Raw genomic sequence first — 27,239 nt, forward strand, 5'->3', positions numbered from 1 at the left:
CAGAGAGAGATTAAGTAAACTCTTCCAAGATCACACAGCTGGCAGCCAATGAAGCGAGAATTCAAGCACATGTCCCAAGTGTGTGCTGTTAACCACATGCTAGACCTTGAGAAGCACTGAGTGTGTTGCTAGGAATTTTGATTTAATTCTGTAGAAAACCTAATGAGGATTCTAAATAAGGGACTGGCACAGTCAGAGGTAACTCTGGAGGTAGGCGGAAGAAAGAGAGTAAATAAAAGAAAAACAAGGAGTAAAAAGCAAAGAAAAATGAAATATAGAAATAACAAACTAGGGAACTGGCAGCAGCCTTGGGAAAGTCACGCTTCGGGGATAGGAATCAGAGGAATTTATCAGTGATGTAGGTAGGGTATGAGGAAAGAGGGGCACCAAAGATCCTTCCCAGGTTAAGCCTGGAAGACTGGGATGCAGAGTCGGGAAGCCACTGAGAAGATTGCAGGGAGCATATGAGGGGAGGGTAAGGAATAATGTGTTCGATTTTGGACCTCCTGGAGAATGGGTGACACTTGCAGGGGAAGATGTCCAGCAGATGAGAATTACTTATTGGGGAGCAGGAGGGAAGTCTGGGCTTGAGCAACAGAGCGGACAAATATGCAAGGAAGGGCTCTACTGAGCGCTCTGGAGTAGGTGAGACTGCTGGCGGGAAGACTGCAGAGGAGTGGGGGCAAAACGGCTCCCTGGGCCTTGCACGTATCAGAGACCAAGAAGCACTACACAGCAAGGAAGGAGGAGAGGCTGCATTGGAAGCTGAAGGAGAATGAAAGGAAGAAGAAGACAGACAAGGGGGTGGCCCCTCTCCTGGCTTTGCCCCCAACATAGGACTAGAATTGTTGGGAGAAAGGAACAAGAAGATGGATTTTAGCTGGACAGATGTTCTCTTTGTCCTTGAAGCAGCTCAGGCAACCTATCCACTGGCCCCTCTCTGGCTGTGATATGTACACACACACTTGGAAACTTCTGGTTCAGTAGGCCTGGGGCATGGCCTGAAAGCCCGCATTTCTAGTAAGCTCCCATGATGCTGAGGCTGCTTGGTCCTCAAAACACACTTGGAGAAGAAGCTTGAGCAGTGCTACTCAGAGTGTGGTCTGTAGACGCCTACATATCTGAGAACTGTTTGTGACAGGTCTGTAAAGAGGTAAGTACACACATTGAGAGCAAGTGTTTAGAAACTTACAGCAACTTGAGAGGGTAATTTTATGTCCCTTGAGTCTAATAAAAAAGAAAATTAGATCTTTGTATTTTGTATGTCTTTTTAAAAATAAAGTTACTACTAATTTATATTGTATTTTATAAAAGTATCAGTCCTTAATGGATTAGAAAGTTTTTTTTTGGTGTTTTTTTTTTAAAGTAAAAAATGGAACCTTTCCCACAGATAGTTTGAGAAGCTCGACTCTCGATAGCAGCTTGTCAGGGACATAAGGCCATTCTATCACTGGATAGGTTCCTTCATCTCCTGTCTCCTCTTCGTCAAGAGCAGGAGCTGTTTAACTCATTTTTCTAGTCCCTTAGTTCATCTTTCCCAATGGCTTAATCAAAACCTTAGTAACAAAAACATATTAATTAAGAGCTTCCAGATTTTAGTGGTACTTCAGGGACATTGCTTTGGTGTCATTATAGCCCCAGCAGCTGTAAAAGCCTCAAATGAATGGGGCTTTTGTGAAATATATCAATGTCAGTTTGTAACTCTGTGCAGAGTGCAGAAAGAAAACTTCACATATTACTTACTCATTTATAGGACCCCATCTACACAAAAGGATTTTGGTCTTATTTCTCTCCTGGTCTCCCTTCTTCCACAACCAACATCTCCTTCATAGCACTGTCACAGAGATTGGCACTTACCCACCATGTCACTTGTGATGAGATCTAACTTTTGTGTCATCTCCTTTTCATTATCATAGCTGATGGTAAACTCAGCAGACTGATGTCTGGCAAAGGGATATTTAATCTGCTTCCAACAGTCTGAAATAAAGAAAACCAGAAACAAAGTAATATCTCAGAAGTGTAATGCACATACTCCATTGCATGTTGCTCCATAAGCCAGAGGTCAGGCTGTCTTTGGCTGGCGGACCTTGTGATAAAATCATGGGCACAGTGCTTCAAGTGTGTGTGGTAGAGACAGCACGCTGAGGTTGTTATAACAACAGCAAATGCTATCCCGACCACGCTTTGCACAGTGCCTTTCAAAAGCATCTGTACCCACAGGTCCCCGCTTATCCCTATGTTAGACCACCTGGGCATGGTTTTCTAATCTGCACTCACATGGCATTTGTGACCAGAGGAGTCAACACAGCAGGCTATTTACACCCTGTGGAGGTGGAGTCCCAAGTTGTCCCTGAGATTCTCAGGGGTCCTGCCCCACTGCCCTCTCTCTGGACTGCAGCTGATGCATTGCTTGGGCATCCTGTGTCCTAAGGATTCTCTGAAACCTGGACACAGCCATGCCTAGTCCTTCCCCTACTTTCCCAGAGTGGAAAATACTCTGGAAGTCTGCAGATACTGAGTGCTGGACAGTGTTTAGTTCACAGATGGGGTTTTTATAATCTCTCCTTGAAGACAAGCAATATGTTGGTCTAAATTCCAGTGGCCAAAAAAAAAATAATGTTGATAAGTGATGGGATGATGTTGAACAAAAGTAAATGTAAACTGGCCCTAAAACTTTGAATTATAAAGATAGAATACAACATATTCCTTCCTTATAAATGTGTTAACTTAAAGGCTATAGATCTTATTTCTTTTTTCCATACAAGTGTGGCCACAGACATAATTGTGATTTTAATCAGCAGATCCTGTCCCTTCCTCAAAGACAGAATAAAACTGTAGATAGTTTTCCACCAACCTGTTTTCTGAGCCTTAGCAGATCCATTACTATGTCCTTTCTTCTTCCTCCTATTGAGACAAAAAAATCCTACTTAAAGGGTTTCTAAATGACAAGTACTGTTTCTAAAATGATATATGACACCTTCTACCTCTACTCGACTTGTTTGGAAAATATAAGCTAATATTTTACGTTGGAAGAAGCAATGCTACTTTTCTATATATGAACATCTGAGGAGTGAACTTTTTGGTTTTGTGATGGTTTACATAATTAGAGAATAAATTTAAAAATGTAAAGTCACATACTTTCTAAAGGTTGCAAAGATTCCCATTGCAGCAATCAGGAGGACCAAGAGTAGCACCAGTGGAACAGCAACCATTGTGACGTTTATTCCTAAGAGGGCAGAAGCACCACATTACAACAGAAATGACCTGCAACCACATTTCATGATCTAAAACTTAACATTGACTTGAAAGGTCTTCCAAGCATTAATATGTGGGGGAATGAATACATGGTAGACATTTACTGACATTGGAAAGCAAAATGACAGAATTCAAAATCCTGGCTAAGGTTTAGGAAAATAAAATTTATCTTTCCCCAAAGGCAGTTTTCTTTTTAAAAAGTTTTTGTTATTTTTACTTTTTAAAAAAATTAAAAAATTTTGTCCATTACAGTTGACGTACAATATTATATTAGTTTCAGGTGCATAGCATAGTGATTAGACACTTATATAACTTACGAAGTGGTAAGTCTAGTACTCATCTGACACTATACATAGCTATTACAACATTATTGACTATATTCCCTAGGCTGCACTCTACATCCTGTGACTGCTTTTATAACTGGCAATTTGTACATCTTAATCCCTTCCCTATTTTCACCCACCCCTCAACCCCCTCCAATTTGGCAACTGTCAACATGTTCTCTGTATCTATGAGTTTGTTTCTGTTTTGTTTGTTCATTGATTTTGTTTTTTAGATTCCACATATAAGTGAAATCATATGACATTTGTCTTTCACGGTCTGACTTATTCCATTCAGCATAATACCCTCTAGGGCCATCCATGTTGTCAGAAATGGCAAGATTTCATTCCAAAAGGGATTAACATTTACTGTGAGCTTGTTGCTTAGACCATATTAGACTCCAAAAGTCAGAATCAAGGAGGAAGGTTTACAGCTGGCCCATCCAGGAGCTATTCAGACAGGTCAAAGATTCCAGCATAGCGTGGAGCTCTTACTTTGGCTCAAGCAACCAGTTCCCCCTCAATGGTGGGTGGGCTTGGACCTGTACAATAACAGAGGTTTGGGGACCCTGGGCTTCTCATTACCAGAGCTTTGGAGCTGTGGACTGAAAGGAAATGCAGCCTGATGACCTCAAACAGCATTTCCACTCTGGTGCATGAAACAGCAGACCATGTCTTCCTACAACTGTTGCTTTCTGCTTTGAAACAGGAGGTCACTTTACCAGCCACTACAGCAGGCCCCAAAGCCTGTAGAAACTATACAAACTAAAGGAGAAATATTTGTTCTACATCCTTCTTTATCTGTGAGCCCTGGGAAGAAAATAAAGGGATGACCAGGAATAGAAATGTGTAGTTCATGAAAGGGAGGATAAGGAACTTAGAAAGGAACAAAATTTACATGAATGACTGCAGTGTTATTTATAAGAATGGAAATTTGGGAAAAATTTAACAACTTAAACATCCAACAATAGGAGAATGGTTAACTAAATAATGGCATTTCTATATGGAAATGATATTAATAATTGTGTTTTTCAACTATTTAATAGCATTGAAAAATGCTCATAATACAATGTTAAGTGAAAAGTATATGCCATGGAACAGAATATATGGTATGCTACCATTTTGTCTCCAAGTTGTGACTATAAATATAATTGACTGGATACAGCGGAATTTGGTGTTTATCTATGGATACTGATTTTTATTTTCTTACATTTCTATCTTTCCAAATTTTATAAAATTAATATGCAAATTATTTTATATTCTGAAAAATAAATGTACTTTTAATGTTCATTAGTTGACTAGATCATACATATACAAGTTCAGAATTCAAAAGCATATAAAGGTATGGAATGGAATGTTTATCTCCTACCTCTGTTTTTCCTTCACAAGAAGCCAAATTACGTTCCCTGACATTCTTCTGGAAATACTAATTTTATATATAAAATTCATTTTTTGTTTTCCCTTTTTACACACCAAATAGAGTGCAACTAGACTGTTCTGTACCTTGCTTATTTATGTAAGTTTTCAATTTATCTCTGAGAGTTTTCTATATTACTAACACATTCTTTTTCATGGCTGCAGGGTATTCCGTTGCATGGATGTGCTCTTATTTTCCCATAAAATATTTACCTAGTGTTTGAAGGGCACACACTACCTTTGCTACTTACGATGTTGTAATGAATAGCTGTGGACATACATCATTTACACATGGGCAGATACTGTTGAACCATCTGCTTCCAGACATTTATATGACAAAGAAAAATTTTGTTGAAGCTATGATATCGGATGGAGTATCAGTTATACTTCTGAGGAAACCACAAAAAAAATAACTGCTCTACTTGCGGGCATTTCTTCAGAGGGGATGATTTTTGTGATTGCCTCATCTTCTCTTTTAGTTGAATCAACCGAATTTGGACTTGTTTTGCGCCACACCAATGAATCATTACCTGAGAGAGATGTTGGAAACACCACATTAGTAGCAACGATTTCTCAAAGGAGATGACCAGAATTGAATTGCTCACTGACTCGCCCTGAATCCTACCTTGTGTAATCTGGCAACCAATGAGCTCCACTTTTAAGGCTATCCTTTGGTGCCACTTCTTGGGGATAACCCGCACATATCGGGCCACAATAGGAGGGATGAAATTGTTCCTCACTGGATCCCGGAAATTAAAGTTGCCCTGAAACACCTGTAGAAAGAGGTAACTTTCACCTGAAGAGTCTGTTAGTTAGTGTCTACGTCTTTATCAACAAACCCATATGTGGTTACATGAAACCAAAGCCAGGATTCTATGTCTGTTGCATTTTTGTAGATACGCTTGATATTGAAGATATAAGGCATTGCAAACAAAGGGCAAGTTATCTACCTAAGATGAGGCTGCAACTCTGTTTTCTGGAAACACACTGATGAAAATATTTGGAGGCCTACTCTGCCACTCAGTTCTTTCCTCCAGAGTTTCTCTTACCTTTTCTTCATTATTCCCAATTCCCTTATAGGTCCTCCACTTGGAGTTGTTGTTTTTGAAGTTCATCACAAAACTCTTAACATAAAAGTTGAAATTTGACTGCGTGGATCCTGTGGTCCTAATTCCTTATAAGAAAATGTTATTTATAGGTTAGTTTTTAAAATATATTATAAATACCATGTATTTTAATTTCAGGTTTCTCTTGAAATCTCAAACTATTTTACAGGCCAGCTTGTCTTACTTGCATTTAGAAACCTAATCACAGGTGAGTGTTTCCACACTAACAATATGCCCCAAAAACGTTTCACCATTGAGAATCAGCTCACTAATCCATACATACATATTTATAACCACATACAGACTCTTCCCACAATGAGAAGATTAAGATGCAGAGTACTTTGCTGTACAGAGAGAGAGGCATCTATATGAATCAGAAACAAAATTTCAACCGCAACTCAGTTTGCATTTGTGAAATTGCATGTGTCGGTACCTGTTATTTTCTTTTTTTCTCCCAAATCTATCTCCAGCCACTCTCGTCTGTGGTTCTTGCTGCTGTCCCCTGACGCCCATGATGGGCCCTGGTTCTGAAGTCGGGCTTGGCCAGGAGACCAAAGAACTTGCTCTCCAATCTCACTGACCCACTGCCAAGAAGAAGAAGCTGTGATTTGACTGTCAGAGTCCAAACTCAAGGATCTGCTGCAACCTAGAAAAAAGGGCAGGAAAATATTTCAGCTGTAAAACAAAATGAAAGCAAAGAAATAAATGTATCCCATCTCACTTAGAATTATTCGGTTGTTTTACTTCCATTGTGATAGCAAATCAACTGTGTAATTACTAGTTTTTTAATGACCCAGACTTGCATTTGACTCAATTTGTACTGCGGTATCTTAAAATTGTTACTGCTTTTCTTTTTAATGGATCTCTCTGAAGTCATATCCCCTATAAGTTATATCTCTTTGTCCCCGCTGAAGATTTTTCCTTTCTAACCTAAATTCACCCAGATGTCAACAGTGCAAGATGTCTTAAAGGTTTAAAATGCTGAGGTTCTTCTCACTTGATCACAATGGGACTCCACGCTGTACCCTTGTAGAGCAGGTGCACCAGATGCTCTGAAGATCAGAAAATTGGACCCGACACCCACCCTTAGAACCATATCTATGTCGCGTCCAAGGCGTTGTGGAGGGATTAAATAAGGCCACACTCCTCTTCCTGGGCAAAGAAGACATACTCATATTGTCCTTCTTGAAATATTTTACTTTACGTGAGGGAGAATATTTACCCCGAATGCATTCCATGATAGAGGGGATAAAAGGTCTTTATTTTATATACTCATCTTCAATAACTTAATTCAAGATAACCACAAATCAAACTGCATGATTTTAAAAGCTTTTTCTGTTAAAACCTAACATGAAGGAAATTACCTTAAAATAAATGTCATTTCAAATTTTCATTCTTCTTGGCAAAAGTCTGAGAGAGCTTAGATTACAAACAAACATGTTTTCTGCTTAATAAGGTTTATTGTGCATGTTTAAGTCATAGCATATTTGGTGCTACGTGACTTGAGGAAAAAAGAAAAAGAACTTTACACTTTATCATCTGAGGGGTATGGAAGAATAAGCTACCACTGAGGATTTTATCAAATTCTTAAGGAAAGCATGATCCTTACCATTGGATGTAAACAGAAATCGTTTCTCTGACAGGGAACCACTGAAATACAAACATGAGGAGGTGAGTTGCTTAACTGTATCTTAACAACTGATACAGCGCTATAGCCCAGGGCTCGCAGAGCCTTCCCCCACTCATCTGATCCTCATAGCACCCCGCAAGCCCATTGTTGTTATCTTTATCGTTGGTATTTCTTAGATCAAGACAATCAGGCCCATCAAAGATAAGCAACTTTCCTTAACTCATACAGGTGACAAGTGGGCAGGGCTCTGAGACACTGCTTTTGAATCAAAATCCTGTGCTGTTTCCATCATGCCACACTGTATTGGAAAGAAAAGTGCAGATATACAACCTCAGGGACAACCTTCAATTCCAGTTAAGTAATATCTGATGATGGAGGCAGAAAGGATCACTGCCTTGAATACTTCCCTTGCTTCAGCAGTCACCTTAAGGGTCTTCCTCAGTATGAACAATCAAGGACCATTGAGAGAAATGAAGAAGACTAGTCACTTTAAGAACAGCATGTCTTTTGCTAGATGCCTGCCCTGTAGATTTCTCTGCTCCTTCCCTGAGGGGGTGGTGCCCCAGCAAGTCACTTAGAACAGCTTCAGCTCAGTCTCTCTCTCCAATCTATACTCCTACCTACTGTGGCAACCAGCATCAAGCCCTGAACCAGTGCCTGCTCCTGGATGACAAGGTGCAGCTAGAGAAAACTCAAAGCATCTCCCGGACTGGTCTGAACGGGCCCCTTTCTGCTGGAAGACAGTTCTGCTCATCAGCATAGATCTTTGGGCCTCCGGAACCCTGGGGCTCCATAGCTTGTATTAGTCTCATAGGAGAACTCATCAAATCATCCTTGTTCTGCAGTTGTCTCCTTTGGTGGAGAGAGTCCTGACGGTCCAACACAGTCTTTAACTCCCTCATCAACTCAATGGTGTATAAAGATGTAGAATGAATAGAAAATGTGGAATTCTCAAGATTAATCTTTATGTGCATAGTACTTACTATATTAGATACTAGAGGCAAACACAAAAAGGTAGATGTCACTGTGTGTTCCATTATTTTACAATCTGAGAATACGGTTTATTATTTTAAATGTCTAACTCTGAATTCTATATGGCAATAATGGATAGAGAAAGTACTGAACTGTGAAATCCCCAGAGAACCCAAAAAGAGTTGGACAAGAGCATTAGTGCCTCCCCATCAACGGTTTTTTTAGAAGTAACAGGTAGTCCAATTGTCTGGGATGAATTTTCTCTTTCAGATTCTTTGTCCACACTCAGGCAGAAATTTATAGCCCTGGCATTCCAATAAATGCTCTGTTGTAATCTCTGTACTGAATAAAATGCAGGCACCAATCATTTCTCATAAGAGAAAACTCAGACCTACCTGGGTCATGCGACTTGCCTAAGTTCACAGTTAGTGGCAAAGCTGGGAGGAAGACCCAGCTTTCCAGGCCTTTAAAGAAAGGGGCCAGTTGTTGCAATTTGTATTTAAATTTTTACCAAGATTTATTTACAGCCTTTCTTTGTCTAATTTTTCCATTTTCTCTAATGTTCCTGCACTAAGTACTCCACTTGAAATTTGGCCCAAATAATCCCAAATAATACTGTGGCAACCCTGAGAGCCTAAACTTGCTCCCACTGCCAGGAAACATTAAAATATTTATTTGGTTGTTGTTGAAAAAGAGAAGTTATGGTAAGAAGAACAACTTTGGAGTTAACCCTGAGAAGAAGATGCCAGGGAAGGCTCAGCTTCTAACAGTTTCTTCCTGGCTTTCCTCCATTATCAGCTGAAAAATGCTTTTCCATGTCACCTATTGAACCAATTGAATACAACCGCTTAGACAATTCTCTAGGTATGTCAGTCTTCTCCTGTTTGTGGAAAAAAAGAAAAAAATGTCCTAGATTCTGAAGGTTGGGGTCCTGAGGCATTCACACATGAGGGTGAATGAATTCAATCAGATCCTAGAAATTGCCAGCCAGAGGGGCTACAGAAGCACTCAAGAATAGTCTGATGTAAACAGAAAGTAAAGCCTTCCCTGCTGATGTTTTGAGCCTTCATCCTCTGTGTGAAGTCAGCGCCTCTTCCTGATTCCATTCTGGTCTCCTCAAATCCAGGAAATGACCTGACCCCGGATGAACCCCAGAAGAACCCTGGATATTTACTTTAGGGACTTCTTCCTCAGCTGCAATGCTCCCTTCTGTGTTTTTTCCTGAACACCAAACAATCATGTGTGGGAACAGAAGTTCAATGACCGCATGTACAGTGGTTCCCCAACCGCAAAACAGCAAAAACAACTGCTCCCTGAAGATTTGGGAATCTAAATGAGTAAAAGAGACTATATTAGCCTACACTTTACTCTTCTCTGCTTAGTACAAAGAGTCAGTGCAAATCACAGAGATAGAAGGAAGGAGGGACCTTGATATAATTCTGGACTTTCTATCTACTTCCACCAATACAAAAATAGGACATTTGTTGAAATAACTATATGAAATGCTAAGCAAAACTTTTCCTAATTCATTAGTGGTTCAGACTTCTGTACTCTTTTTTTGCATCAAATTTTAATTTCAAATTATAGAAAGCAGTAGATGTAGCAGAAGTAATTGGGAACACAATGTTTACTTTTATTCAGCAGGTTTAATAATTTTTCTTCAAAAGTAAAATAAAAGTCAAGCACTACAAGTTAACCTTTTTATTATCCTATTTTTCTACAAAAGAAGCATGCAAATGTATACAAACACAGGCTCGATTCCAAAACACAGATTTAAAGTCAAAGGACAGTCCTTCCTTCGTTTTAAAGACAACAGCACCCAACAACTCTAAGCCATAGCCTGATACTTTATGAAATAGCACCCTAGTATCAATAGAAGAAACCATAGAAAACATAAAAAGAAATAGTCACAGTCAAGGTCACGCTGACATTTAAAGCTTCCTAAGTATAAGCAATCACTTTTACTGTAAATCAGGATATAAATTTTAATGTTCCAAAGAGTTTGACGCAAATACATTAAGTGTAAAATATACATATATACATGTGTGTGGTTGATATATGTATATACGTATATATATGGATGTATATATATATATATATACTTATATATATATATGTCCCCCACACATATGTATATAAAATACATGTGTGTACATACATAAGTTTTCATTTATATATAGGAAATATGTATGTGCATATATGTGTACACACACACATAGATATAAATTTTATTTATTTGAGTAAAGATTTTAGTTTCTAAAGGCATCCTTTACGCTTTCAGATCTTAAACTCTGGCACAAATTTGGGACTAATTTGTCTTTGAATGTTCAGATAATATGAAAAAAACACTTTAGGGCCTCTTGTAGCTAAAAATCCTATCCCGAGGGGAAAGTACATGGGAAGGTCATGGCAGGCAGAGAACACAAATACAGAGAGGTAAGCCTGCCCATCTGAGTGTGCAGTACGGGCCCTGTCCTTAGTGGATGACTGCCTTTTATAGGTTATTATTTGCAATGCCTGTGAAAGGATTGGCATTATTGGACTGGAACAACCTCTCCAGTTACCCCCATCTGCACCTCCAAACTTGGAATTGCCAGTGGGAGCCCCACGTTTTCTCCTTAGCCACCCACCAGCCAGCCTGCTGGATATGACCATGGTGTGCCGACAGCCACAAGTCTCAGAAGTCCCTTCCCGAGACTTGACTCTATTCCTGCGTCCCCTAAGCCTTGGGCCCGCCTTCCATGGAACCCAAGGCTGGCCTCCTTCACGAAGGTACCTAGCCAACTTCTCTCACAACTTCAGTCACTGCTTCCCCTCTCCACTGAGTTCAGGCCAACACCCCAAATCCAGAAATGGGTTTTAGTCTCAAAGTTTACTTGTGAGTTCATAAATTGATTCTTTGAAAAGTAAAATACATTTTCTTATAAAAACAACACTATAACTTGTGGTCAGAATCCCTATTTGACCCCCAATATTTTTAAACTATAATACATTCAAATAAAAAGCAGTAGGGTGAGGAAAAAAATTATTATATACTCATAACTTTCTCAAAATGACATCAGAGTCACTGTATTTATGCTAACTAACCTGGGAGCATATCTACCCCCCATAACTTAACTATATAAGACAGTCCACAATCCATTGTGAGAATGGAAAAGTACAATACGACCATGTTCTTTCTGCATGCAAAAGGAGACTAGGTCCAAATGGTGGGGGCAGGAAGAGATCTACACACAGGCTGGCAAGTGGTAGAAGATAGAGGTCATGACCTACTTTTTCTTACTTTTGGATCCTGAAATGCCTATATAGCCTCTGTCTTGTGCCACAAAGGCCTTGGAACCAAGACTATGTGACAACCTGTCAAAAAAGCCAGAGTTACAGCAGTGGAAAGACATTTCCAGGGGCAGATAAAGAGTGTGAGAGAGAGAGAGATAAAACGCTGGCTCGAAGCACTTTTCCTTCACTACGTGTCCATCCAAGGGGAGCCTCTGTCTGGACCATTCCAAGCTGCCTGTTTATATGCGGGGACATCTGAACCACTAGGTAGGCCTATATTTAGTCCTGATAGCTCAAGTTTTCTACTCCAGAAGCTGAGAAAACCTGAAAGCATTAAAAACTGAGGCCGAAACCTTTAAAGTAATTGACGTATTTTTTTCTTACGAAGCTAAAAGAGCAGAGGGTGACACCAAACAGAGAAATTAACAACATTAGCAAAAGCCATCTCTTCTTCACTTCCTAACAATTCTGCATCATTAAGAGATTGTCTCTAGGGGTCTTCTGGGGAGCTCCGTGGTTCTGTATGGGTTTATTTCAGTCTCCTAACCTCCCTGCAGTATCTTCAATAATATTTGAGATTAACCAGTAAATTATTGAAATTGAAAAAACTGAAAAGGAATAAGCCTTTGTTCTCTCCCACTAAAGCCCCTGAGTAGAAATACTCCCCTCCCTGGGCCTTCAGATGGAAGCCATTTTAATTTACTTGTCAGTATAACCAGTGAGCTTTTTTACTGCTTCATCTGTCTTCCACACAGACACCGTAAATGCTGCTCTAAGCACTCACACACATTTTTTCCCAGCTGACAAACCCTTGGTGTCACATGTCTGTTGTTCTTTCAAAATCATGAGCTGATTAATTACACCTGCAAGGTTACCTTCCATTCCGAACAAAAGGCAAAATACTTACTCCCTTGAGAGTACACCATTCGCCAGGACTCCTTCATATCGACTTATCCCTTTGCGCTGAAGCACGTTGATCTGACCACCCAATTCGTCTGCAATTATTCCTGCATGGATGGCGGCTTTGCACAATAAAGAGGTCTGAAACATAGCAACATCGTCACTAACAGCTTACTCAAGAGTACACTGAAAATATAAGGGGAATTTTGCATTTTGTATTAACTTGTGGTCAGGATCCCTATTGGACCCATGAGATTGCTAAACTATAATTCATCTAAATAAGGAGCAAAAGGGCAAGGTAAACAAATTATTGTATAACTATCTCAAAATGACATCAGAGTCACCATATTTATGCTAACTTGGCAACCTATCCACTGGGTAGGTAAGTAGGTAACTTACAGTAGTAGTAGCAGTAGCCCCCCAACGAATAACACGTCCAGTGGCCATGCCCTTGTGTAATCACCTCCCCATTGACTCTGAATGGGCCAAGCAGCTTGTTTTGTGTTGCTGCAGTGGTCTGCTGGGCAGCTAGTTCCAACTGTCCCTAGGGCCATCTACCTTCCTTGGAATTTGGGGATGCCATGGTCTTCATTGCAGGAGCACTGCCCTATGGAGAGCTTTCACTGGACTTGGCATGTCCCAGGGTTTCCTTGTTTACAAGAGGACAGGCTCACAGGTCAATGAGCAATAAAATCTACCAGTATCATTGGCCAAATATTCTTATTTTCCACAGTACTCAATTTTGAGGGAACCCAATGGTATACACCTTTAACAAAATGTATTTAATTGCAGCTCACATTTTCCCAAAACACTAAGTGTAGGACATAGGATACACCTCCAAGAGAATAAGGACCAGATCTGGCTATCATATTATTATTACATTATCAGCCCTTTCCAGGATTATTTTCTTTAAAAAAAAATCACTCTCTCACTTAATCAACTTAAATAAAATTGATGTTTACTTAAATTGGGACATTTTGGGTATCAATTTTAAAAATCACTCATTGAAAATGATTTCTGAAAATTCCCTTTTGAACAGTGGTGTAATTTATACTTTGATTTTCTAGCTATTTCGAGGTCTAAGTCTCACTGAAATGTAAATATAAGAAAAATACTTGCCTATGTTAACTAGTGAATTGGCTTAAACTCAAATGAAATAATTTAAATATAATTTTAAAAATGTAAATATAATTCTTCAGGAAAGGGTATGCAAGGAACATCAGAGAAGATCACCTGCACAGCTGACAAAATTGCAGGTTGATGGTATTAAACATTTCTGAAGTTCACTAAGCCATAGAAGATGGCCAAATAGATCAGTATGAGGTAAGACTAAAACAACTTCAAAGCAATTACCAAGTCATCTCAGAACTGGAACACTTTCTTAAATCTTTCTTTATAGGAAAAATGAACTTGTACTAAAAAGTATTGACAAAATATTAAAATAAAATTTAACGTAAAACTAAATATTTTAGGTTGCATTTAATAAAACATGAATAGAGCACATGTTTAATGAGGTAGAATGATAGTAAAATGTTAAACTATAAAAATATACTCCACATTCTATTATATGAATTGTTCCTATGTTGCTATAGTCTTCATAATTACCACATTGATAGCATTTTCTTTATAAAAGTAATTGCAATTATTATAGAAATGTTGGAAAATAGGAAAAAAAGATTGCTCATCGTTAACACATATTTCCCTCTGGCTGTCTGTGGGGGTGTACAATAGGCCCAGTTTCTCCCCTTTCCTCCTGAACTGGGCGTATACTATATGTACTGTCTTTCTTTATTTAACTATACTTCTTGAATAATTTTAAGGAATGGAGAATTTACTGAAACGACTTAAGTGATATCTTCCATTTAAAAGCAGATGGTACAGTCAGCAGGCTTGGGAGAAAGTACTAAGAGAAAAACTGTTCCAGGAGCTTTTTATTTCTGGTTGACAGGTGAGTCAAATCTTAGAGACACCCATACTACTTAACTGTAATGATAAGCACAAAAAATATAGATGCCTGAACTCAGCAGTCAAGGAGATAGAATCACAGAATCTTAAGAATTTGAAAAGACCTTTAAAGGTCTCTGCTGTCACTTCCTGACTGACTGTCCCACACATATACAGTCCATCTCTGACAAATGATCATAACATCTACTCGTGGCATGTCCCATGACTAGGGGCTCACTGTTTCTTGAGATAGCTTATCCCATTTTGCACTGTTCAATGCTTCCTTAAGATGCAGCTGAAATGGGCTTCCCTTTAACTTTCATCCACTGATCCTAGTTCTGCCTTTTGAAACAACACAGAATGCACCAATTCCTTTATTATAATTGCTTTCTAAGACAACGTATTTCTTCCCTGAGACAGAGCACCTGTTTTGTCAATACCTTCTCTGGTAACTTGTTTGACAAACTCTGTCATCCTGACCTACAGGATATGTTTTGGTTTTGCAAAGGTGCTTCTAGAAAAGACTTGCTACAACTGAAAAGCATTTCCTAAGATGAAGGCACCATGGAAGATAGACTCTAAGATAACCCCCATGATCTCTGCCTCCTGGTATTCCCTCATTGTGTAATGACTTTGGGTGTGGGGGAGAGCTGTGGCTTTCTGAGAATAGAATATGGCAAAGGTGATGGGACAGCACTCCCATGATAACATTGCGTAAGATTGTAACCTATCTTGCTAGGAGACTCCCTTGGTATGAAACTCTCCCTGGCTGGCTTTGAGGAGCAAGTAGTGACATTGGGAAGGCCCAGATGGTGAGATGAGGACAGCCTCCACCCAAAATCCAGGAAGAAACAGAGGTCCTCCACTGACAATCCATAGGTAACTAAGTGCTGCTAACACCATGTGAGCTTAGAAGCAAATCCTTCCCCAGTCAAGTCTCAGATGAGACTGCAGCCCTGGCTGACACCTTGGATGCACCCTTTTAAGACCTTGAAGCAGACAACTCGCCTAAGCCATACATATCCAAATTCCTGACCCACAGAACATGAGCAATAATACATATATTGTTTTAAACTTCTAAATTTGTGGTGATATTGTTATGTAGCAATAGATACCTACTATACCCACAAAATCAATACATACAAAAGAGGCACTAGTGAAATTTCTTTAAAGAGATTAGTTTTCAAAACGCAAATTCTCCCGGCAGACAAAATCAGTATAAAAGCAAATGGTGTACGACGAGTTAGTGAGTCAAATAGGAAACCTGTTTGTAGTACTTGCAGATTGTGTACTGAGTTCTACTGCACAGGAAACCATTTACTATTATACTGGGGGAAAAAAGCTCTGTCAAAAGGAGGCAAGATAAACAACTAAAGTAAGAAAAAACGATGCTATTTCTCTTATTGAACATAATTCTGAAGTTTCTTGCATAGTACAGGAAATAATAAATAACAACTTTCTATGGCTAGGGGAAAAAACTATACTTCAACTTTTTATTTCTCTTAGTTAATTTCCTGAAGTCATTTAGGAATGGGCTGTGCTAAGTATATCTTCAAACTGAGATAGCATAAATCATTTTAAGGTTCAAACAATTTATAGGCCAAATGACTATCCTGTGTCAATCTTATAAATAAAAACAATACATGGAAAAGGAGATAAAGAACAAAAACCAAAATCTGCTGTTTCTAGAATCGGAATGTGTTAAAAGCAAAAATTAAAGCTAAGATTTCCTTCCCCCTGTTGGAGATGAATTATCAATCTTCTAGAATGTATGTATCTTTCCCTGATGCATGAAGACACATATCAATAACTCTTAGAAAAGTCCCATCACTCAACAGATTTTGACATTTCTGATAACTCATGCCAATTCCCATAGGCTGTAAACCTATTTTAAATGACAATATAAATTTTTAAAAATCAGGTAACAGATTTCCAAAATAGAAATCAGTAAACAGTAAGAAATGAAGAATTGTGAATCTAGAGACAGGACACATATTTTAGAAAAATTACTTCTTGTTAATTTATTTTTCTTTGGGAAAAGTGTGTATAACCCAGGAAGTGCATTAGGCATAAGAAATTGGGGTGCAAGGAAGGAGGGGAATAATATATAAGAGCAAGGCAGATGGCTTCACTTGTCCCAGACACAATATCACTATTTTGTGAGGTGAGTGTTCATGTCCTTGGCTAATATTACGTGAACCAAATGGAGCATTAAAATAAAGAAATAAATTATAACAAAAAGGTGGCCTCTTAAAAATGGATGGAATTATATTCTTAGGAGTTGAAGGGTTTTGTTTTACCATTTCATTTACAATATGCTTAATGAGAAATGCTAAAAACAGGAATAAATATGAGTACATGAATAACCTTGGTTTTTATACTTATTATTTTATTTCATTTATTCTCAGAAATGAGAGAATTTTGCATCTATCTACAGAGTTTTATATCTTATCTGATTTTACTTTGTAATGAATCTAGGCAGAGCAGCAATCACTTACTCTTTTTAATTTCCTCCCTGCCGTAAAATTACCCTCAATCACTTACATCTCTATATCCATCCACCACATTCCCAGATATGTCTCCTGCTATGTCTTTACAACCAGCTGGGCAGAATTTGCTAGAAAAAGAAAATAAAGAATTTATATTTTATTAAATTATACTTAAATTCAAAAGTATTACATTATACTTAAAATTATTTACTCTCCTCCACAGTAGAGAATACCTCGCTTTAATAACAAATCAGAAACCTGATTTATGAAAACATGGATTAATCTAAAATGTTTTGAAAGCAAGTTTTATACAATAATTATGTTATATAAGGATTTGTTTTAAACTGTTAAACAACGAGCTTCCCTAATGCATCTTAATTGATTCAAGATGTCCAAGAAATATTTTTAAGAAAAAAGAGTTTGTAAATACTATATGTAGCATGATCTCGTTTCTATAAAAAGATATACTTAAAATATATAAAATAACTTATGTTTTTTATGGGTAAAAAGAAGACAAGAAATTATATCTCTGGATTCTAGTAGGATTTTAAGGAACTTTCATTTTTGGTGTTATTTAACTCTGTAATATCTTGATTCACACTACTAGCACTATCCAACAGGAACATAATGGAAGCCACCTACGTAAATTTAAATATTCTAGTAGCCACATTAAAAAGTAAAAAGAAACAGAAAAAAAAACTAATAATATATTATGTTCAACCCAATATATTCAAATTTTATCATTTTCACATGTAATGAACAGGAAAAATTTTAATGAAATATTGTCAGCCCTTTTGCTTTTGTACTGTTTTCAATATTGGTAGTTTATCTTTTACTTACAACACATCTCAATTTGAACGAGCCACAATTTCAGTGCTTGATAGCCACACACGGCTAGTATTGGACAGTGATGATCTACATTAGCTAGGAATTGCTTTTGCAATCAGAAAAAAAGGTTATATATTTTTTCAGCTTTACTGAGGTATAATTGACAAATAAAATTGTAAGATATTTAAAGTGTACATTATGATGATTTGATATATGTTACTCATCTACTTAACACAGCTATCACCTCACATATTTTAATATATGGACATTTAAGTTCCACTCTTTCAGAAAATTTCAATTATACAATCCAGTGTTATCAGCTATAGCTACCCTGTTATACATTAGATCCTCAGACCTTGTTCATCCTGTAGCTGAAAGTTTGTACACTTTTACAAACCTCTTCCTATCTCCCCTACACCTTAGCCCTTAGCATCTACTTATATACTTTCTGTTTCTATAAGTTTGACTAAAAATATATAAATTTTTTAAAGTTAGGATTTCATTTACTTAATAGTCAGTTTTCAAGAAACTTTCCAGAAACATTTTATAGCATATGACACGGTTGGAGGGGCTTAGGGTGGGGTGATCCATGCACTGGTACTACATAGCTAGCTGTGCGACCCTGAATAGTGCATATAATCCCCCTTAAATTCAGTTTCCTCATCTGTAGTTTCTTCAAGTGTCAACATTATCAAAAAGCTATGAGGGACAGTTATACGTCTATGAAAAACATGGAAAAAGAAAGTCAAAATGTTATAAGGACAATGACAACTTTGCAAGTGAATGCCGTATGTCCTTGTTTCTATATATACCACATTACAATAATGTTTACTTGGTTTGTTTAAAAAGAATGTACCAGCCCAAACAGATTCCAAAATAGAAGTTGCTTTTACTTCATTTCCTCTCAGTTTCCTCCTGCTGACTTAGCAAATTAGATGAGTAACAACATCTAATTTCCTAAATTGCCCAAACAAATGTCTCACAATTCCTTCCCATTGGCCTTCTAGAGTCCAGCACTGCAGCAATAATCAAGGAGTCAAGAAATAAAAATAAGGGGGAATCCTTTTACAGGTTTACAGTCTCTTATCCTCACCTTTAGAGCCATATTTATTTTCAGAATTCAGATTTTTTTGGATTTTAGAAGAGTAAAACAGTTCCAATGATGTGTATGACATAAGATCCCAGTAAGGTCTGCACATATTAATCAAAAACATTAATACTGCTGTATCAAATACATGAAGAGTCATATTAAGTCAAATACATAAAGACTAAATAGACTCCTTAATTTAGTCCAAACTTGCTGTCAAATGAATTTAAAATCACGTTAGTCGGATATTGCCACTAAATGAGTCACAAAAACCTTTTTACTTTTAAAGCTTTCTGCATTTCACAATTATAGATAAGGGATTGTGGACCTGTACGAGTCATCATACCTCATCTTTACCTAAACACTACAAAGCAGCAGGGCTACAGCTTGGATGATCTGAAACCCTAACCTCACTCTGCAGGCCTGAGTATATGCCTTTCTTTAGGAGGACAGCAAATGACCACTGATGCCCCGAGGCTGTTTCACCACTGGAATGTATAGGCATGGAGGGAAAGATCTCAGAAAATGTTGGCGTGTATCTTGGATAAACGGCAACTTTACAGGGTGACACATTTAATTATTGGTCATTTTCATTTTTGTTTTTTTTCTCTACTAGACTTATGTTAGTTAACACTGGAGTTGATTCTACATATACAATAATCTCATTTATTAGCATGTCTGATAGGACCATGAACTCTTGACCCTGCTCTGGGTATACTTACTCAGTGTGTACGCCTGGGCAAGTTACCTAATCGCTCTGTGCCTCTGTTTTCAGGGTATAACAGAACCTACCTTGTAGGTATACTGAAACAATCCTATGAGTTACTTATATGCTAAGTCCAGAGAGCGGTACTTGGCACTAAGAAAGCACTCTAAGGAGTTAGAATTTTTGTTAGTGTTGTTGCTGGCAATGATCTTCAGACCAGTGGTTCTCAACTGGGGGTGAATTTCACCCACAGGGAGACATCTGGCAATGTCTGGAGACATCTTTGGTTACTACAACTGGCAAGTTGAGGGTAGAGACCAGAGGTATTGCTAAACATCCAACCACACACAGCAGAGCAGCTCTTCCCAGCAAAGAATCATCCAACCCAAAATATCAAGAGTGCTAAGGTTGAGAAATCCTGCTCTACTTATAGATGAGGCAAAGTACATCAAAGAAATTAATTTTTTCCAGTTAGAATAAAGCTGAGATGAAAAACTTTATCTCCTATCCTCAGGTTTTTCTTTTGTGGGAAAGAAAAAACATGAACCCCCTCCAAAAGCGAAAAAATTACAAAAGTCACTCTCAGTTGCAGGCCAGGTAAAAATGCTCTCTAGGGGCCGGCCCAGTGGCTCAGGCAGTTAGAGCTCCATGCTTCTAAATCCGAAGGCTGCCAGTTCGATTCCCACATGGGCCAGTGGGCAACCACAAGGTTGCCAGTTCAACTCTTCGAGTCCCGCAAGGGATGGTGGGCTGCGCCCCCTGCAAGTAAGATTGAACATGGCACCTTGACCTTAGCTGCCACTGAGCTCCCGGATGGCTCAGTTCATTGGAGTGCGTCCTCTCAACCACAAGGTTGCCAGTTCGACTCCCGCAAGGGATGGTGGGCAGCGCCCCCTGCAACTAGCAACGGCAACTGGACCTAGAGCTGAGCTGTGCCCTCCACAACTAAGATTGAAAGGACAACAACTTGACTTGGAAAAAAAAAAAAAGCACTCTAGACTCCATTATGGCTCATTGGTACTAGTAGGACTCACGGGTCAGCAAACTGGCTCATGGCCAAATCCAGCCTGCCATTTGTCTTTTGTAAACAAAGTTTTATCAGAACACAGTCATGGTCATTTGTTTACCTATGGTCTACGGCTGCTTTTCATTACAGTGGCAACAAAAACTGTATGAAGAGATGCAAAAGAGACTGCATGGCCTGAAAAACCCAAAATATTTACTATCTGGCTGTGACAGACAAAGTTTGCTGGTTTACTACATAAGAAAGCATTTCAAGTATTCCTTGTGAGTTACAACACAGAGGATTTTTAAAAAAACAACAAAGTACAAATAAGGTACTTTCTCTGGTTTAATGTCAAGGAAAACAAAATGTTCAGCAGCATATGACAGCAGCACAGCTAGGGCACCTATATTTACCTGTATTCTGTCATCAAATAATGGTTAGCTCGTTCCAAGCACGTTACTAAATCTGTCATAAATAAAGATAATTGCAGTTAGCAAACTGAATGGAAATTAGGACACCCGTGTTCGAAAGATTTCTTTTTAAATAAAAAAGACATTTTAAACGCATTTATCCATTATCTAGTTATCTGAATTCCTGTTTAAAAATAAATCAAAACTGAGAACATTGCCTCAGGATTTAATCAGTTCTCTTCATTTCTCTTTTTTACCACCAATGATGGTTTTTCAATGATTATCTTATGAACGAGAGCAGAATCTATTTCTGACAAAAAACCAACACTGGTGAATTACTATCCACTAAAGATCTTCAAAGATCATGTGTATAACCAGCCTTGGCAGGAGGAAAACAACTTCAAAAGTCCAATGTGGTTCACAGAGAAGGATCGGGAACATTTTCGTTTAACAATTTAGGGGCATCCAAGTGACCACAGAACCAGATTTTTACTGAAATACAAACAGCTTGTCAACTTTGATCAATCAGAACCAAGGACAAAAAGAGAGTGCTTTTGGAGTATAGAACAGAATAAATATTCAGCAATGGAGATGCTAAGATACTGTGAATTTTGATGCATTTACATCAACCTAGTATAGTTTCCAAAATATTCTACACTTGCTGCAATAGTTTTCTTTCCTTAATCTTTTCAATAGTTCTTAGGGGAAAACATATGGTGAACACTGGCCATCCTGGGGTCAACTGGGATTGGTCAGATCTGATTGGCTGAGAGGGAAATGAATGAATGTTCCCAGAGTACTTCTGCCAGAGTGGACTAACAGTGGAAATTCTGGGCACCTCTGTGATCCTGGGGAGACATGGAGTGGGCTGCACAGTAATTACTCTGGAATACAAGAGGCCTGGACAAAGACTATGCTTTCCTCTCTCATTAGTGTTCATGCTTCCCTTTTCTGCTGTCAGCTCTCCATGGTTAGGGGACTCTGTGACAGTGACTACATCTTGCTCATACACACATGCCTCCCATGCTGGTGCACTGGTGTGTGTGTGTGTGTGTGTGTGCGCGCATATGTGCGGGGTTGGGGTGTGCTGACACAGGGCTTAAAAGGCTTGTCCCCTGAGCTAAGAAAGGAATGGGGAGAGGAGTCCTGGGAAAACCCAGACCTTAGAAGGGTCAGGACAATAGCCTGGAAGATGATCCACCCAAGGTTTCTAGGAAAATGAGATCAACCCTCGCCCACATAAGTCAACTGATCCATCTAACATGTTCTATAAAAGTGTTCAGTTTAGACCTAATTACTTACAAAGACACTGCATACCTCTCTTCCCTCATGTCTTAATTCAGTATTTGAGGTCACAATTCTGTCCAGAGATAGTGATAAGTAGCAAGACTAATTCTTAAACAGATAAAGATTTACAGATTTGTGTTGATTCTTCTGCCATACCTGGATGGTCGCTGCTGGCATAGGTCAGCAAAAAACCCCGTCCAGAAATGTGGGATCCACTTTGAAAGCGAACAGTTACTTCACTTGTGTTCAGCAAGAGTTCTTTGGGAACATTCATACTTCCACAATATGGTCCTAAAAACAAAGCACATTTTTGGCACATTTCAAAATTTACACCAGCACAAAGAATTGGTGTATGGCATTTTTTTCCCCTTAAAGGTCAAATTTACCAGACAACAAATATGTAAGATTATAATCTTTACCTAACTGAAATTTTGTTTAATACTGAGATTGATAGTGAACCTAATTATATTGACAAGCGATGTGGGTGAAAGTGGCTACCTCTGGATAAGCAAGAGGCTGGAACTAGTTAATTGTGAACAACCCAAGGTTTTGGTTTTTGTAAAAAGAAGACTAACAAAGGTCAAATACATTAGGTATTAAAGAAAAGGTTATTGTAAAAGTGATATTCTGGGGCCTCCTAAATTTGCTTAAAGTATTGTCTCAATGTTTGTGTCCCCTCGAAATTCATATGCTGAAATCCTAATGCCCTGAAGTGACGGTATTAGAAGGCAGAGGCTTTGGCAGTCCTTAAGTCATGAGGGTGGGGGATTCGTGCCCTTAGAAAAGAGGCCCCAGACAGCTTGCTTGCCCCTCCACCATGCGAAGATGCAGAGAGAAGGCTATGAACCTGGAAGTGGGACCTCACCAGCCACTACATGTTCTTGGACTTCCCACCCTCCAGACAGTGTAGAACAAGTGTCTGTTGTTTTTAAGTTATCCAGTCCATGGTATTGTTATAGCAGCCTAATTAGGCTAAGACGGGTAGTGAAGAACATGTTATCACAAAAACGATACTTTTAAATTTGCTCAAAGAAACTCACAAATTCCCTTTTTTCAAAAAAGTGCCAAAATTAAAAGATTGTCTAATGCATGGTAAAAATCTTGTTCTCATGCAGTTTATTAACTTATCTCTCTCTTACAGTAGCTTCTGATTAACCCATATAATTTATTTTGATTTGTAAAATCAAGTTTATAAAAAAGCAGAATAATTTCTAAAGGCTTTTGAACTATCATAGTATAAATTATGCAGTTATGAATGTAACAGCTTGTTCTTAGAAGAAGTTGCTTATAAAACCATAGAAAGCTCAATAAAATTTCAAAGGACAAAACTGGATTTAGAGCTAAAAGAAGGAAACCTCCCTAACACTACTCAAGTTAAAGTTTAGTTTGTAAATTGTCATCTTGAAAGTCATGTACGGAAGACACAATGTTTTCTCTGAAAATAGGGATTAGTAAGCAGATTTTGAAGGGCAACAACAATGACAATATCAGTTTAAGGAAGGAACAAGAGAAGAAAAAGACCATTCTAACTCAAGGTGGATAAAATGGTTGACACTAGCCAAAACCAACATAAGGACCAAACTGCTAAAAGATTCAGGAGATCATGAACTCAACTACGCATTCCTCTCCTGATATAAGGGATCGGATTTCTCTTCTGCCCTGCCCAGGTCTCACATTCTGAGATGTGATAGATTAAAAGAGAAATGCTGTGTGTTTCCTTCATGCCTCAAATCTCTGTTGTTCCCTATTGATAAATTATAACGAAATCCAAATAATAAAAAAAGATCACTTCCCTCTTCGGAAACACTCATCATATATAATTACTTACCTGAGTTAATACTCGCAAATTACTTAGAAGAGTATCTAGCATGAGAGCTATATAAGTATTTGTGAAATAAATAAATGATGTCTGCTTTCCTTTTATACTATGTCCTATGGGGTTAGGAATTTTTCTATCCATTACTTTATCTCCAGCAGCTTGTACAATACCTGGCATGTGGTGCCTTTCCAAATATTCTTTGAATTGAAATGGAATTAAACGCTCTTCCAGTTTTTAAAAATCAAAACTGATTATAAAGAGACATAAAATATATGATCCTGTCATTTTAAAATATCATAAAGTCAGGAAGAGAGATGTGGAAAAGCAAGAAAACAAATCATTAGTATCATCGATATATGGATCTTATATAGTGCTCACAAGCATGGCAGATAGGCAATTTATATTAAATCCATTTTTGTATAATAAAGTAGAATAAGTATTTTTGCAAAAGCAAAGTGAGTCAGATCACTGTGCTTGACTTCTGCAACCCATTGTTTTTTTTTAATGTTTGAAATTTTTGTTCTTTGCAAAGATAAGTGAAAATACTTGCTTTGCAAACCTAAGAATAAAAAATAACTAGTAACTTGTTGCTATTAATAAATCAGAATATTTTTGTAACCACATTTATTTTTCCCAAGAGGAAATAACATATATATATATTCCTCTTCAAATGGTGATGATATTAATCTCTCAAATTTCTGTAGTATTCCAATGAGTTCTAATATAAGCAGTGAGGTAAACAAGTCTAAATTGATGATCAGTGAGAACTTGTTTGGAATTTTTTTTTTTTTACTTGAAATCTATTTGACATACAATGCTGTAAATTTAAGGTGTACGACATGCTAATTATACATCTATGTATTTTAATATGATCACCATTGTAAGAATGATTAGCACCTCTACTACGTTACGTAATTATCATTTCTTGCAGCGGTTGGAATAATTAAGTTCTAGTCTCCTAGCAAGTTTGATGGTTATAATATAGTATTGTTGTCTATCTATACTCACTATGCCGTGCATTAGAGCTCTAGGCTAGGGCTTACTTACTACTCTTTGCAAGTTTGTACCCTTAAGTGATTACCTGTTCTAACCCCCTACCCCTCATCCCCTGGTGACCACTATTTTGTACTCTGTTTATATGAGCTTGATTTTTTAAGATTCCACGTATAAGTGATATCATACATACTTGTCTTTGTCTAACCTGTCTTTGTCTGTCTGACCGATCTCACTTAGCATATGTTCAAGTTTCATCTATGCTGTTGCAAATGGCAGGATGGCCTTTCTCAAGGCTGAATAACTAGGATTTTTTAAAAAGATGTTTATAGAACAGTTGAAAGAAAAGGTTGCAAAATTGAATACATTTTACACAAATAGATAAGAGTGTATGTCATCACATTAAGTTGTTGTGCAATACATATGATTTCACAGTCAAAAACACACATAAATATAGTAAAATCCTAATTTGGTTCCATCCTTCCAAAGTCATGATAGGTATGCAAATATTTCTGGAAGAAGTTCAAAGAAAGAAAATATAAACACACATATTCTTTTAATCACCCTTATCCCACAGGCACCAATCATTCTTACTGATATGCTGCAAAAATGTAACCAAACTCTGGAGTGGATAGGCTATACCCTCTTTATAAATGCAATCATTAAAACATATTTTGATAGGTTCATCATAGACAACCATCACAATGGTAGGAGGCAGTTTTAGTTTAGGGTGGCGGACAGAAGTCGAGTATTGTCTGCTATACCGCCTCTGGCAAAACACCCAAATTATTGCCTGTCTGAAGGTCTGACAGATAAAGATTCCTTTTCACAGTCTAGAAGAACTGCATTCCTAGAGTTAAAAGGGAAAAGAGATGAAAATAGAACAATCTGACTGGCAGTGAGTGGGAAAAATAATTAATGGGAAACCACTGGCGGAGCTTACAAGTCTGTCCTAAGCAGTGTTCTCAGTTTGCAGCCAGACTCCTCGAGGATGATATATAGTCTTATGAAAGCCCTTCTACACCCACGCCTGCCCAAAGGATATATTTCACGGGTAGTATCCTCCATCTTGACTTTTTAAAGAGGTCTACACCTGTGCTTAAACAGTCACAAAGACAATTTCATTGGAAACCCAAATGAGAGCGTGGTGATTTCTAACTGTGACACACACAATTATATTCTCCATCCTGGGCTATGTTCCTGGAAGGTAAACCTGTCTCAATTCACACTCAGACTGAACCCCAGCCCTTTTTGGGTGGGTCTTAAGAACTTTAGCAGACCTAAAAGTAGCTCTCCCAGTTTTACTTCACAACTGCCCGTGCTGTGTGTTATATACAAGTGGACTTGCCATCTGATGCCCACCTTCCCTCACCTCTATCCTTGTCTGCGAAGCAGGTTCCATCGTACTCGGCAGTCCCAAATTCCCATCAGACTGGGGCACAGCAGAAAGGTACTTCATCAAGTAGGCAGAAAGATCAGGATAAATAAATACTTCCACCTTTTGTGGAACGTAATTGGTAGCCTTAGATTTTGGAAAAGAGCTGTCAATGATACCAAATGGAATAGCACTATGGCATTTAGCACCAGACATGAGACAAGGGACTGATTCCGTGGACAAAAGGAATAAAGGACCAGGAACCACAGGAGCTGCCTTCTTTGAGCACGGTAGGCCAGTTCCTCTCAACACATCCCGTTTGGGGCCACTGTTCCATGGGCAGCTGAGAGGGGAAACCCTTTATCTTTCTACGTGTGAATAAAAGAAAACTGTATTCCAAGGAAGAATGAACTGTCTGCC

The 27,239-nt window shown here is 38.2% G+C and overlaps 1 protein-coding gene across 2 annotated transcripts in view; it reads right to left on the reverse strand.

Moving 5' to 3' along the window:
• The window catches only part of DCBLD1 (discoidin, CUB and LCCL domain containing 1), a 64,029-nt gene that overhangs the window by 1,306 nt on the left and 35,484 nt on the right, over positions 1-27,239 (reverse strand). Inside the window, exons 3-14 of one of the 2 annotated variants that reach the window (XM_019741350.3) lie at positions 22,789-22,923; positions 21,349-21,400; positions 17,364-17,436; positions 12,883-13,016; positions 7,707-7,747; positions 6,531-6,743; positions 6,041-6,165; positions 5,617-5,764; positions 5,414-5,521; positions 3,139-3,226; positions 2,855-2,904; positions 1,858-1,977 (exon numbers count right to left, since the gene is read on the reverse strand). In XM_019741350.3, the coding sequence (XP_019596909.3) occupies positions 1,858-1,977; positions 2,855-2,904; positions 3,139-3,226; positions 5,414-5,521; positions 5,617-5,764; positions 6,041-6,165; positions 6,531-6,743; positions 7,707-7,747; positions 12,883-13,016; positions 17,364-17,436; positions 21,349-21,400; positions 22,789-22,923 (1,287 nt within the window). The remainder of the gene's footprint in view (positions 1-1,857; positions 1,978-2,854; positions 2,905-3,138; positions 3,227-5,413; positions 5,522-5,616; positions 5,765-6,040; positions 6,166-6,530; positions 6,744-7,706; positions 7,748-12,882; positions 13,017-17,363; positions 17,437-21,348; positions 21,401-22,788; positions 22,924-27,239) is intronic. The other variant, XM_019741352.3, reaches the window with a different exon arrangement.

The sequence above is a fragment of the Rhinolophus sinicus genome, chromosome 2 (assembly GCF_057876585.1).
Source record: "Rhinolophus sinicus isolate RSI-liver-muscle chromosome 2, RSI-T2T, whole genome shotgun sequence".
Taxonomy (NCBI): domain Eukaryota; kingdom Metazoa; phylum Chordata; class Mammalia; order Chiroptera; family Rhinolophidae; genus Rhinolophus; species Rhinolophus sinicus.